Source organism: Acinonyx jubatus, unplaced genomic scaffold, assembly GCF_027475565.1.
Source record: "Acinonyx jubatus isolate Ajub_Pintada_27869175 unplaced genomic scaffold, VMU_Ajub_asm_v1.0 scaffold_69, whole genome shotgun sequence".
NCBI classification, from domain to species: Eukaryota; Metazoa; Chordata; class Mammalia; order Carnivora; family Felidae; genus Acinonyx; species Acinonyx jubatus.
This window is the reverse complement of record NW_026463988.1, coordinates 1-14,062: the sequence shown is the minus strand read 5'-3', so window position 1 is coordinate 14,062 and position 14,062 is coordinate 1. Positions and strand designations below refer to the sequence as shown.

Genomic DNA, 14,062 nt, shown 5'->3' with positions numbered 1-14,062 from the left:
ATACAGGCTTTGGAGTCAGAACTGAGTTCAGATTCCATCTCTGCTTCTTGACTGGCTTGACAAACTGGGACAAATTATACAACCTCTCTGTACTTCAGTTTCCTCACTTGTAAAATGGGGTAATGATGTATCTATCACATAAGGTTATTGTGAGGTTTAAATGTGAAATGCTGATCACAGATGCCCTATAGCCCAATAGTATTGGTTGTGATGATTATCCTTATAATTGTGCAAAAGTACAGTGATGATTCTTGAGCAGAGTCAACCTAAAGGCAGATTTTCTTTTCTTTCTTCCTGTTTCCTTCACTTTATTTTTGCTGTAAAGAAGTGAGAAGAAAATCTACTCAGCATTTTGGAATAAAAACTTGTGTCAAGCAGTGACAAAATGTTACTTATTCAACAAGCCTTCACTAAGTAACTAGTAAATAACGAGCACTCTGTCAGGCACAGGGACAAAAATGACACTAGAGTATGGTCCCTGCCCTCAAGGAGCTGGCAGTCCAGGAGATGGATAAGGAAACGGGATCATATTGCCACCTAACAAAGGCTGTCATAGGAGAATACACATGGTGGGGGTATAGCTTTCACCATTTCCTCTTAGATTAATCCCTTTGTCTTTGGCCCCCAAACTGAGGAATTGGTCCTATTTTTGTCTTTAACCGGGTGTTTTAAACTGTGGAATTTTTTACATGTCTAGAGATAAAGGAAAAGCACCTAGAATTATAGAGGACACTAGAAACAGTATTGCCTACAGAGCCTGGGCTTCCTACCAGCATAGTCACTTCCAGGGTTTTCAGCCCAAAAAGTTCTTTGGCATATCTTTGCTTTGCTGTCCACGTAAAAAAAAAAAAAATTTTTTTTTTCTCTTTCTGTTCTCCACTTTATCAAAGTCCAGAGAGCTGGGTAGTTCCCAAAGGAAGAGTGCTTTACAGAATGTAAGGGTGATTTATAGGCAAAGGCAGAAAATGATTAGTTTTAACCTTCCAGTTCCATACCCCCAGATGAACATAAACTTTCGTGGTAGTCATTACTGGAAATGCAGATCATTTTAATCCCATTGCATTTTTCAGAATTATCAGTCGTAACCCTCTGTCAGCTGTTGAAGATTCCTATCTTTTTAAGTTGCCAGCATTAAAATATTTGTAAGTATTGCAACAATCTCATGGCTCATGAGATGATTTCTGATCTTTTTTGTTGTCATCAAAAGATTAAGTATTTTGCGTTTTGGTTAAAAAGTCGTAATTTAAGTTTTAACTGGGTTATTGAAATAAGCATTGTTAGCAACGAAAAAACGTATATGGGCAAGATAGCCTGCAGAGGAAGGAGTAGTATTGAAGAACACATAACAGACATGGGACTTGTAGATGTAGGTAGAAATACCATTTATCTCAAAGTGGAAAGTGGAGTAAGGTGTATATTAAAAGAAAAAAAGACTAATCAAGAGAGGTGGATGCAATTGAGAATGAAAATGAGGATAAGAGTAAAAAGGATTGTACTGTTGAGCACCAAGGTGATTAATTTGATGATGCACATAAAATGTCTTCATTGGGAGTTTTCTGAAATTATTGTCCATAGCAAGAAAACTCTTGAGCTGACTTGACAAAGAAGCCAGAATTGAAGTAATCACATGTTTTTAAGTATCTTTTTAGGTACAGAATTTTTATCCTTGGGTTCACATCACGCATGTTTGGGCTTTCTCCTTCAGAGACATGGGATCAACACAGGTGTCACTTACAACAGTTGAGAGCATCCTCATGATGACCCTTGAATTGGAAACACTGTAAGTTGATTTTTCTTATGTGTATTTTCACTTAGTTGTTGATTTAGATTTGTTTTATTGTTTTCTTAAGTCAGATTTATTGAGGTATAAAATTTACTCTTTTTAAGCGTACAGTTTGATGAGTTTTGACAAACGTGTAGTTATGTAAGCACCACCACATTTGAGACGTAGACCATTTCTGTCACCCCAAAAGGCCCCTATGTGCCTTTGCAGCCAATCCCCTTTTGTCACCACCAGCCCTGGCAACCACCAACCTAATTTTTGTCCCTATAGTTTTGCCTTTTCCACAGTGTCTCATAAATGAAATCATACAAGGGGCACCTGGGTGGCTCAGGCAGTTAAGCGTCCGACTTCAGCTCAGGTCATGATCTCGCGGTTCGTGAGTTCAAGCCCTGCACCGGACTCTGTCCTGACAGCTCAGAGCCTGGAGCCTGCTTCGGATTCTGTGTCTCCCTGTCTCTCTACCCCTTCCCCATTTGCACTCCCATCTCTCTCTCTCTCTCAAAAATAAATGAACATTAAAAATAAATAAATAAATGAAATCATACAGTATGCAGTCTTCTGTGATTGGTTCCTTTCAGCATAATCCTTTTGAGATTCATCCATGTTTGTTTTGTTTTTAACTTTTTTAACGTTTGTTTATTTTTGAGAAACAGAGAGCATAAGCAGGAGAGGGGCAGAGAGAGAGAGAGAGAGAGAGAGAGAGAGAGAGACAGAACCCGAAGCAGGCTCCAGGCTCTGTCAGCGCAGAGCCCAATACAGGGCATGAACCTGCGGAACATGAGATCATGGCCTGAGCCAAAGTCGGTCACTTGTCTGACTGAGCCACCCAGGCACCCCAGAGACTCATCCATGTTTTTGCACATGTCAGTAGTTCATTTCCTTTTTATCGCCGAGTAGTATTGCAGTTGTGAGGATATACCAGTTTGTTTATGCGTTCATCAGTTAATGGGCATTTGAGTTGTTTCTAGCTTTTTGGCCTTTATGAATAAAGTTGCTTAAAACACTTACATGCAGGTCTTCGTATGAGCATATGTTTTCATTGGGGGAGGGGGGAGGTGGTAAAATACCTAATGGCAGGATTGCTACATCATATGCTAAGTGTATATTTAACTGTTTAAGAAACTGCTTACCTGTTTTCTAAAGTGGATGTACCATTTTGCATTCCAGCCAGCAGTATATGAGATCTTCTATCTATCCTTTCTTCTAATGTCTTGATCTATTTTTCATAAGGTGAATGTTGGCCTTAAAATTGAGTTGGGAAGTAGTCCCCTCTCTTCAATTCTCTAGGACAGTTTGTGCAGAATTGGCATTATGTTTTCCTTAAATGTTTGCTAGAATTCACCAGTGAAGCCATGTGGGCTTGAAGCTTTCTTTGTGAGAAAGTGTTAAACTACAGATTTTATTTTTGTAATAGTGCTACTTAAATTACATACTTATTTTTTGGAGTAGTTCATGTCTTTCAGGGAATCTATTTCATCTTGAAGTTATTGACAAGAGTATTTTATAATATTCCCTTATTATCCTTTTAGTACCTGTAGAATTGTAGTGATGTCATTCCTCTCATTTTTGATATTGATAATTTGTGTCTTCTCTTGTCTTTTCTTGATAAATCTGGCCAGAAGTTTATCAGTTTTACTTATCTTCTCTAAAAAGTGCCTTTTCATTACACTGACTTCTCTGTTTTTGTTTTCCTTTGTAAAAATTTCTGCTTTGATCTTCATCATTCCATTTTCTCTCCTTACTCAGTGATGAATTTCCTTTTCATTTTCTAGTTTCTTAAAAGTGGACACTGGGGAAGATGAATACTATATGAGCAACATCCCACATGTTGACATGTTGTGTTTTCAGTTTCAGTCGGTACAAAATAGTTTTTAATATCCATTTTGACTTATTTGACCAATAGGGTTCCTTAGGAGTGTGTTGGTTAGTTTCTAAATATTTGGAGATTTTACAGATCTGTTAATTTGTTATTTAATTCCATTGTAATCACAGAACAATATGTTGGATGACTGAAATCCTTTTAAATTTATTGAGGCTTGTTTTATAGCCAATGAGTTCTGGTAATAGATGAGAATATGGTCTATTTTGATAAATATTATGTGTCCACTTGAAAAAAAATATGTAGTCTGCTGATTTGGTGTGGAGTATTCTATAAATGTCAACTAGGTCAAGTAGGTTGGGAGTATTTTTCAAGTCTGATGTATCATTACTCATTTTCTATATATTTTTTCTGTCAATTATTGAGAGAGGGATATTGAAATCTCCAACTCTAATTGTGTACTTATGTGTCTCTCTTTCCTATTCTCCTTAATATATTTGGAAGTTCTATTATCAGATACATAAATTTTTAAGTGATGTCTTTTCTATTAGTTGACATTTCTATCCCAATGGAATAACCTCATTTATCCCTGGTAATATCTTTGCTTTGAAATTGACTTTGTCCTATAGTAAATATAGCCACTCAAGGTTTCGTTTGATTAGTGTTAGCAGAGCATAATTTCTTCCATATTTTTAACCTACTTATATCTTTGTATTCAAGATGAATCTTATAGACAGCATATAGTTGGCTTTTGCTTTTTTATCCAGTATGACAACTCTATCTTTTAATTAGGTGATTACACCATTTATAGTTAATGTAATTGTTTATATGATTACATTTAAAGCTACTGTCTACTCTTTTCTATGTATCCCATCTGTTCTTTGTTTCTTTTCTTTTTCTTTTTCTTCCTGCTCTTGGGTTGATTTAGTACGTTTTACTATTTTTTGGTGGGGGGATAAATAGTTACAACTCAGGTTTTGTTATTTTAGTAGCTGTTTAATGGTTTGTAGTGTTCATGTTTAACTTATCACAGTCTATCTTCAAATGATATGATATGATTTCATGAATAGTATAAGAACCTTACAATAAATAGTGTACTTCCATTGTTCCCCTCCTGACCTTTGTGCTGTTGTTTTCATACATTTTACTTTTAGCACACATTATTTTTTTTGTTTAAATAGTCAATTATCTTTTTTTATTTTTTTATTTTTGAGAGAGACAGAGTGCAAGTGGGGGAGGAGCAGAGAGAGAGGGAGACACAGCATCTGAAGCAGGCTCCAGGCTCTGAGCTGTAGACACAGAGCCTGATGTGGGGCCTGAAATCACAGACTATGAGATCATGACCTGAGCTGAAGTCAGATGCTTAACTGACTGAGCCACTTGGGTGCCCCTCAATTATCTCTTTTATTGAAGTATATATAGATCATGTAATATAAAATGAGTTTCAGGTGTACAACACAGTGATCTTTTATATACATCATGAAATGCTCACCACAATAAGTATATTACAGTATTATTGATTATATTCCCTATGCTGTACTTTTCATCTGGTGACTTACTTATTTTATAATTGCAAGTTTGTACCTCTTAACCCTTTTCACTCATTTTGTCCATATCCCCAGTTTGTTCTCCATATTTACAAGTGTTTTCTCTTTTTTGTTGTTGTTTATTCATTCATTTGGTTTTTTGTTTATTTTTTGTTTATTTTTTACCTTGTTTTATTTTTTATTTTTTAAAATTTACATCCAAATTAGTTAGCATATAGTGCAACAATGATTTCAGGAGTAGATTCCTTAGTGCCCCTTACCCATTTAGCCCATCCCCCCTCCCACAACCCCTCCCGTAACCCTCAGTTTGTTTTCCATATTTATGAGTCTCTTCTGTTTTGTCCCCCTCCCTGTTTTTAGATTATTTTTGTTTCCCTTCCCTATGTTCATCTAGTTTGACTCTTAAAGTCCTCATATGAGTGAAGTGATATGATTTTTGTCTTTCACTGACTAATTTCACTTAGCATGATACCCTCCAGTTCCATCCGTGTAGTTGCAAACGGCAAGATTTCATTCTTTTTGACTGCCGAGTAATACTCCATTATATATATATACCACATCTTTCATCCATTCATCCATCAATGGACATTTGGGCTCTTTCCATACTTTGGCTATTGTTGATAGCGCTGCTATAAACATTGGGTGCACGTGCCCCTTCAAATCAGCATTTTTGTATCCTTTGGTTAAATGCCAATAGTACAATTGCTGGGTTGTAGGGTAGTTCTATTTTTAACTTTTTAAAAACCTCCATACTGTTTTCCAGAGTGGCTACAGCAGTTTGCATTCCCACCAGCAGTGCAGAAAGGTTCCCCTTTCTCCACATCTGTTATTTCCTGAGGTATTAATTTGAGCCATTCTGACACATGTGAGGTGGTATCTCATTGTGATTTTGATTTGTATTTCCTTGATGATGAGTGATATTGAGCATCTTTTCATGTGTCTGTTAGCCTTCTGGATGTCTTCTTTGAAAAACCGTCTATTCACGTCTTCTGCCCTTTTCTTAACTAGATTCTGTATTTGATTTTTTGGGTGTTGAGTCCTTTATATATTTTGGATACTAGCCCTTTATCAGATTATGTCATTTGCAAATATGTTCTCCCATTTCATCAGTTGCCTTTTACTTTTGTTGATTGTTTCCTTTGCTGTACAGCTTTTTATCTTTTTTTAATGGATGTTTATTTTTGAGAGAGAGCGCACAAGAGTGGGGTAGGGGCAGAGAGTGAGGGAGACAGAGGATCTGAGCAGGCTCCGCACTGTCAACAGAGAGTCAATGCGGAGCTCGAACTCACAAACCGTGAGATTATGACCTGAGCTGAAGTCAGAAGCTTAACCGACTGAGACACCCAGGTGCCCCAGAAGGTTTTTATCTTGATGAGGTCCCAATAATTCATTTAAAAAAATGTTTGCTTGTTTGTTTGTTTATGTTTATTTTTGAGAGAGAGAGACAGAGTGCAAGCAGGGGAGGGGCAGAGAGAGAGAGGGAGACACAGCATCTGAAACAGGCTCCAGGCTCCAAGCTGTCAGCACAGAGCCTGACACGGGGCTCAAACTCACGAACTGTAAGATCATGATCTGAGCCAAGTCAGATACTTAACCAGCTGAGCCACCCAGGTGCCCCTATTAATTAATTAATTCAGAACATGGACACACACATACATGTATGCATGGGGGGGAGCAGAGAGAGAGGGAGAGAGAGAATCTCAAGTGGAGAGAGAATCCTGATGCGGGGTTCAATCCACGACCCTGAGATCACGACCTGAGCCAACACCAAGAGTCAGGCATTCAACCCGCTGAGCCACCCAGGCACTCCTCAGTGGTTCATTTGTACTTTTGTTTCCCTTGCCTCTAGAGACATGTGTAGTAAGAAGTTGCTTTAGCTGAGATCAAAGAGGTTTCTGCCTGTGTTCTCCTCTAGGATTTGGATGGTTTCCTGTCTCACATTTAGGTCTTTCATCCATTTTGAATTTATTTTTGTGTATGGTGTAAAAAAGTGGTTTAGTTTCATTCTTCTGCATGTTACGGTCCAGTTTTCCCAACACCATTTATTGCGAAGACGATCTTTTTTCCATTGGATATTCTGCTTTATCGAAGATTAGTTGACCATATATTTGTGGCTCCATTTCTCGGTTCTCTATTCTATTCTATTGATCTATGTGTCTGTTTTTGTGCAGTACCATAGTGTCTTGATGATTACAGCTTTGTAATACAGTTTGAAGTCCAGAATCATGATGCCTCCAGCTTTGTTTGTTTGTTTGTTTTTTCCCAACATTATAATTGGGGGTCTTTTCTTGTTCGATCCAAATTTTAGAATTGTTTGTTTTAGCTCTGTGAAAAATACTGGTGTTTGATAGGGATTGAATTGAATGTGTAGTTTGCTTTGAGTAGTATAGACATTTTAACAATATTTGTTCTTCCAATCCTTGAGCATGGGATGTTTTTCCATTTCTTTCTGTCTTCTTCAATTTATTTTCATAAGCGTTCTATTGTTTTCAGCATACAGATCTTTTACCTCTTTGATTAGGTTTATTCCTAGGTATCTTACGGTTTTTGGTGTATTTTTTTTTAATTTTAGAGACAGAGTGTACACGTTGGGGAGAGGGGCAGAGGAGAGAGAGAGAGAGAGAGAGAGAGAGAGAGAGAGAGAGAGAGAATCTTAAGAGAATCTTAAACTAATCCATGCTGAGCATGGAGCCTGACACAGGGCTCGATCTCATGACCCTGAGATCCTGAGCCGACATCAAGAGTAGGATGCTTCATTGACTTAGCCCATCCAGGCACCCCTTGTTTGTTTGTTTTTTCTGAGATTCTACATATAAGTGAAATCATATAGTGAAATGATATACATACATATAGTGAAGTGAAATCATAACCTATATAGTTACCAGTTCTAATGTTCTTCATTCCTTTGTGTGGATCCACATTTCTGTCTGCTATCCTTTTCCTTCTGCTGAAAAATACTTTCTTTAGGGGCACCTGGGTGGCTCAGTCAGTTAAGCATCCAACTCTTGATTGTGGCTCAGGTGATAGTCTCACAGTTTGTGAGCTCAAGTCCCGCGTTGGGCTTTGCTTGGGATTCTCTGTCTCCTCAGTGCTCTTTCCCCCTTGCACACGCATACTGCACGTGCCCTCTCTCTCTCTGTCTCTCAAATAAACATTTAAAAAAATACTTCCTTTGGCATTTCTACAGTGTAAGCCTACTAATGATGAATTCTTCCGGCTCTTGTATGTCTCAGATAGTCTTTATCTTGCTTTTATTTTTGAAAGCTTTGGGTATAGAATTCTAGCTTGATAGCTATTTGGTCCCCCTCTCCTTTTCACTGCTTGAAAGATGCTGCCCCACCGAGTTCTGGCTTACATTATTTCCAACAAGAAATATGTTGTCATTGTTATATCTTTGTTGCTCTGTATGTCATGTGTGCTTTTGTTCCTTTGGCTGCTTTTAAGATTTGCTCTTTATCGCTGGCTTTGACCAGTTTGATTATGATGTGCCGTGGTGTAGTTTTACCCGTGTTTAATGGATTAAACTAAACATGTAGTTTAATCCATGTTGTGCTCAGAGTTCATTGACCTTCCTGGATTTGTGAGTTTATACGGTTTACTTATTTGGAAATGTGGGGGCTATTATTTTTTCAAAATTTTTTTATATCTCCTCTCCTTCGTGGACTCTAAGTATACATATATTAGGCCACTTGAAGTTGTTGCACAATTCATTGAGTTAAGTAGAGGCATGGGGCTTTTTCCACATATGAAATACTGTTATAATAACTTTTTTAAATGTCCTTGTCTGCTAATTGTAGCATTTGTGTAGATTATGGATTAGTTTTTGATTGATTGCTTTTAAAAAAAAATTTAACATTTATTTATTTTTAAGACACAGAGAGTGATCAGGGAAGGGGTAGAGAGAGAGGAAGATAAATCTGAAGCAGGTTCCAGACTCCGAGCTCTCAGCACAGAGCCTGATGTGGGGCTCAAACCCATGAACCACGAGATTATGACCTGAGCCAAAGCTGATTGCTTTTTATCCTCAGTATGGGCCATATTTCAGATTTATTCAAACTCTTAGAAGTCTACCCTCTTTCTGTGTGCTCTCCACCCAAAGTGAGACTTTTGGCTTGGAAGGAGTTACCTGTGTATTAAACTACTGATCCGTGTCACCCAGTTCTAATCTCTATCTCATTCTAAGGATACCATACCCCATGCCATCCTTACCTTTCTGTTGGGCACCTCTGTCCTTCTATCTGGGTATTTATAATATTCAAGAGCAGCAGTTGGCCAACTGGTTCCTACCCAACCATCCAGGCCATGTGCCTCAAGAATTCCTTTTTGCACAGCCCTGTGATGACTTTGGCCCGTCTCTTCTACCTACTCAAGTAACTCCTTTACCACTAATTTAATTCTCTGTGTTTCCATTTATAGGATATTACCTAGCCGTATGGCCTGCTGTCTCTGCCAATTTAAAAATACTATTGAGGTTGTCTGTAAGACAGTCAAGCTACATTGTGACAGTGCATGTCTGACAAATGGCACACGTTGTGGTAAGTCCTAATTGCCTGATGATAAATTTGTAAATTTTTATTTTATTTGTGGTTTAACTTTTATTTTTAATCAACAATGATAATTTTTTTTAATATTTATTCAGTTTTGAGAGAGAGAGAGCATTCACGTGCGTGAGCTGGGAGGGGGCAGAGAGTGAGTGAGGGGGACAGAGAATGCGAAGCAGGCTCTACACTGACAGCAGCAAGCCCCATGCGGGGCTGAACTGTGATATCATGACCCGAGCCAAAGTCGGATGCTTAACTGACTGGGCCACCCAGGCACCCTAACAGTGGTAAATTTTTAAACTAATGATGTCATTGCATTATTTTTACTCATTCAGAGTTCAGATCCCTAAATTTCTAAGAACTATTCCTTGGTTAAAAGTCAGATTCTCAGTTACATTATTAAGTCAACTACCCCAAAATAAAAACCTGTCCACTAGTGCATCACAGTTTATAAGCTGATTTTACGTGCGTTAGGTCTCAGGTGCCCTTTGTCTTATAGGACAGGTGGAGATACCTTTTTGCTTATTTTGTTGTTTTTATAAGTGTGTAAGAGTACAAGTGATGCTGATTTCGGAAAAAGTTTTATTTGGAGCCTCTGTGTTTCTGTTCCCTAACCAGAAGCTGCTACCCAACCGTTCTAACGGATGAGAGGGCTCTTCTATTCTTGGGCTGTCCAACTCTTGTTCTGAATCTTAAGCTTTCCTATCCAAAACACAGGTGCTTTTAGGTATTTTTCTGTTCTTAGGTTTTATTGGCACTAACTTGGTGACTTCCAAAATGTGCTTTTGCACCTGGATAGCTTGAATATGGGTCCCTGTCAATGGTCTAGGGCACAGCATAAATTACACTTTGCTACTTCTATAGGTAGTGTTGCTTATTCTCCAAAACAATGTTTTCCCAATTACCTTACTCCCTTCTCCTTTAGAGGTGGGCAGAATAGGCATTTTTTTTTTATCTCCTTTGACAGGTGAGGAAAAATGAGATCAGAGGTGCCTTAGCCTAGCACTCAAGTCTCCTCTCCCGTTTTGGGCGCTCCGCCAGCCCGCTGCTCCTCCTCTCTCGTGACCTTTATAACCTCCTCCTCTGACTCTCACCAGCACCGCTAAAAATACGTTTAATTCTTCTGGAAAACCCCAGCTGCACAGTGCTGTTCAGTGTACACAAGCTGTACGCTTGACCTTCATGTAGTTGGAAGCTCTGGATGGTTCTCTCAGTAAAGCTAGAAATTTGGAAATGAAAGGAAATGAAAGCAAAGTAGGCATTTGACCAAAGTTTCTTTATCCCTTCTGCATTTTAAAACCTCAAGTACCATTCCGTTGATTTTTTTGAACGTCCCACAGTGGCATCTCTCTCATACCTGGAAAATCTCTTAACCTATACCCCACATCTCTGCCCAAATTTAAGCAAAGAACCAGGGTGGACGTAGCGGGTCTCGTTTTTAGTTTTTTCTGTCTAGAGCTTATGTTAAGGGAGGTGCGATATAGGGGAGCAGGGACCAAACAAAGGAATTGGTGGGTGGGCGGAGAGGGCGTGTCCGGATGAGGACCTGCTAGTGACCGGTGTTGTCCCGTGCATATGTGATGGTAGCAAGAACTCAAGCCCACTGAAGACGTAGAAGGAGGAAGACTCGTGCTCCCTCTGCCCCCGAAGCGGGACAGGGTGGGGTATGTGAATGCCAGGAGTCGCACTAGAGCTGCACACAGTTTAGCCGAGTATCTTCCAGCCTTGGCTTTTCTTGAGGCCTGGGCAATCGGCCCTTGGGGACCAATGGAATCACTCTAAATATAGTTATTCACACTATGGAATGTTCTGAGGAAATAGCTACTTTTTCAAAAAGCATCTTTTTCTCCTTTGGTCGTTGCCAATCGTAGGTCCAAGTTTGAGGTCGTCTCCTCTCTAAATGGCGCTCAAGTATTTGCTGATTCTTAATTTGCTTGACTGGGATGTATGACTGTGCATTGACAAAGAGCTGTGCTATCAGTCTTTCATTATCAAAACTCATCTCTCCTTCTTCTTCGACAGATCAGGAAGTATACCTAAGGAATGCAGAAGGATCATTCATGAAGGTATTGAAAGCTCGAAAGAAGAGCACCAGCACGGAGCTGACTATTGAGCCAGAGAAGGCATCCTCAGACATAGATCGTGTCAGTTTGTCAGCCTTTATGAATGAGCAGCTAGACTTCAATAACGAAAGTGATGTCATTAGTGCACTGAATTACATATTGCCTTATTTCTCGGAGGGCAATCTAGAAGACGTAGAATCGACGCTGTTACCGTTCATTAAATTTCTGTTTTCAAATGGGCAAGAGGGAGACAAGCCCGTGGGTTACTCGATGAACGACACAGGGGACCCTTCTCTTCAACCTGGATCCAACAATTCAACTTACAAGAATAAACTGAGAAAACTCTACTTTCTGGAAAATTTGTTAGATGCAGAAATTCAGGAAAAAATCGATGAGGTGAAAAAGAAAGAAAAAACGGCCATGCTTATACATTCCAGCCTTTTAGGTCCCAAGTTTAAACGTCAAATCTTTCCAAAGAAATTGGAAACTGCCCAACCGCAGGAGAAGAGCGTAGACGAAGTTGAGAGTGTGGGGAAAAAGTTCCTGAGAGTGAACAAGGTCATCAGGGGCCCAAAGGGCATACGGAAAAGGCACTTCAAAGAACTGAGACGTCAGAACATCCAGAGGAAACAGAACGCCCAGCCGTCTGTGGAGAACATGGCCAAGGAGAGAAGGCTCAGGAGACCATCCCCAGGGGAGCTTCACGTGGCGCACAGGCCCAGCAACTTAGTGGGAAGCTCCTTCGACACAGAGCCTTCGTTCGCAGAGGAGCACAAGGCAGCGGTCTCTTCTTTCATGAAGCAATACCTTTTGGACAGGCCTTCTGCCACCCCCGCTCCAAAATCCCCACCTGACGTGAAAAAAAAATCAAAAGACTTCATGTACAGCATTTTTCTTTTAGAAGATGCAAATGCTAGAGTTAGAAATATGAAGGCTTTCGGACCAGCCTCACACCCCAGAAAAACACACCGCTTTCATAAAAGTCGCTCCCGTGTGGTCCACAGAACACCCAAGGCCAAACTGAGTCGAAAGTCCAGAAAGGAAAGTTCACTCAGTACTAGACAGCTGCTTGCAAAGAGGCCTCCATCCTCTGCAGTCAGGAGCCTCGTAAATTCCCCTTCACGAGAGGATTTTTCATCTCCGGGAGAACTGAGTCCTCAGAAAAATCCTTTTCCAGAATTATTTGCTCCTTCAGGAACTTACAGAGAAAACACTACTGCAGAGAACACTACTGCCCAAAATGTTGCTGACGAAAATATTTCTACAGGAAACACTACTGTGCCAGCACAAACTCTCCCTGAATTCACAAACCGTAAGAATCTTTCCACTGCTAATTCTGTTACTGCAGACAACTCTACGCCGACCGTTAAACAAACCAATGATACACAATGGGAATACCACAATGCGGGCACTGGCTTGCCCCCAAAAGCCACAGGCTTCACTGTGTCAAAGCTCTCGTCCTCAGGTGATCTGTTTGAAATTCAGTTAAACCAGCAGCTACGGTCCCTCATCCCCAACAATCACGTGAGAAGCCTCATTTCTCATGTTATCCGGACTTTGAAAATGGACTGCTCTGAGACCCACATGCAGCTGGCCTGTGCCAAGCTCATCTCCAGAACAGGCCTCCTGATGAAGCTTCTCAGCGAGCAGCAAGAAGTAAAGGTGTCCAAGGCAGAGTGGGATACGGACCAATGGAAAAATGAGAATTATATCAATGAGAGCACAGAAGTCCAGAGTGAACAGAGAGGGCAGGAGTCAAGGGAGGTGAGGATAAATCCCAAAATGTGGGGTCTCGACATTTAGGTGGTTTAGGACATGGACCCAAGCACAAGGACCAGGGGCTCCTGGTCCGGGTCTTGTCTTGGCCACGTAATTTTGGCTAAGGCAATGATCTGCCACTTTGCTCATTTAGGAAACAGTGCCGCTGTTCCCAGAGTAGACAAAACGAGGACCTAACATACAAGATACATAAATTCTTGAAGAAAATGCTAATGATTAAGATTACATATCACATTAGATTTGGTATATTCCTTAAGAACCTATAAGCGATTCATCGGAAAGAATGGGGTTTTAGAGTCGTTAAAGAATAGTTAACTTTCATCCTATCTCTGTTTTCTAAAAAAATTGTTCTTCCCCTGTTTTTAGCTCACAAAAGAAGTTCCAGGCTATGGCTATAACAACAAACTCATCTTGGCAATATCTGTGACTGTAGTAGTGATGATTTTGATCACAGTTTTCTGTCTCATTGAGGTAAGGACAACAATTCATTCAGATTCCCAGACTATATTCCTTCTTTATAATAGATTCGG

General features: G+C 39.8%; 1 protein-coding gene across 1 annotated transcript in view; it reads left to right on the top strand.

Annotated features, from left to right (window-relative positions):
• LOC106989801 (leucine-rich repeat-containing protein 37A3) overlaps positions 1-14,057 on the top strand; it is a gene marked incomplete at both ends in the record, with an annotated part of 39,156 nt that extends 25,099 nt beyond the window's left edge. The window contains 5 exons of the mRNA XM_053213978.1: positions 1,071-1,142; positions 1,706-1,780; positions 9,566-9,684; positions 11,713-13,517; positions 13,899-14,057. Of these exons, the coding sequence (XP_053069953.1) occupies positions 1,071-1,142; positions 1,706-1,780; positions 9,566-9,684; positions 11,713-13,517; positions 13,899-14,057 (2,230 nt within the window). The remainder of the gene's footprint in view (positions 1-1,070; positions 1,143-1,705; positions 1,781-9,565; positions 9,685-11,712; positions 13,518-13,898) is intronic.
• Positions 14,058-14,062: the final 5 nt, after the last annotated feature.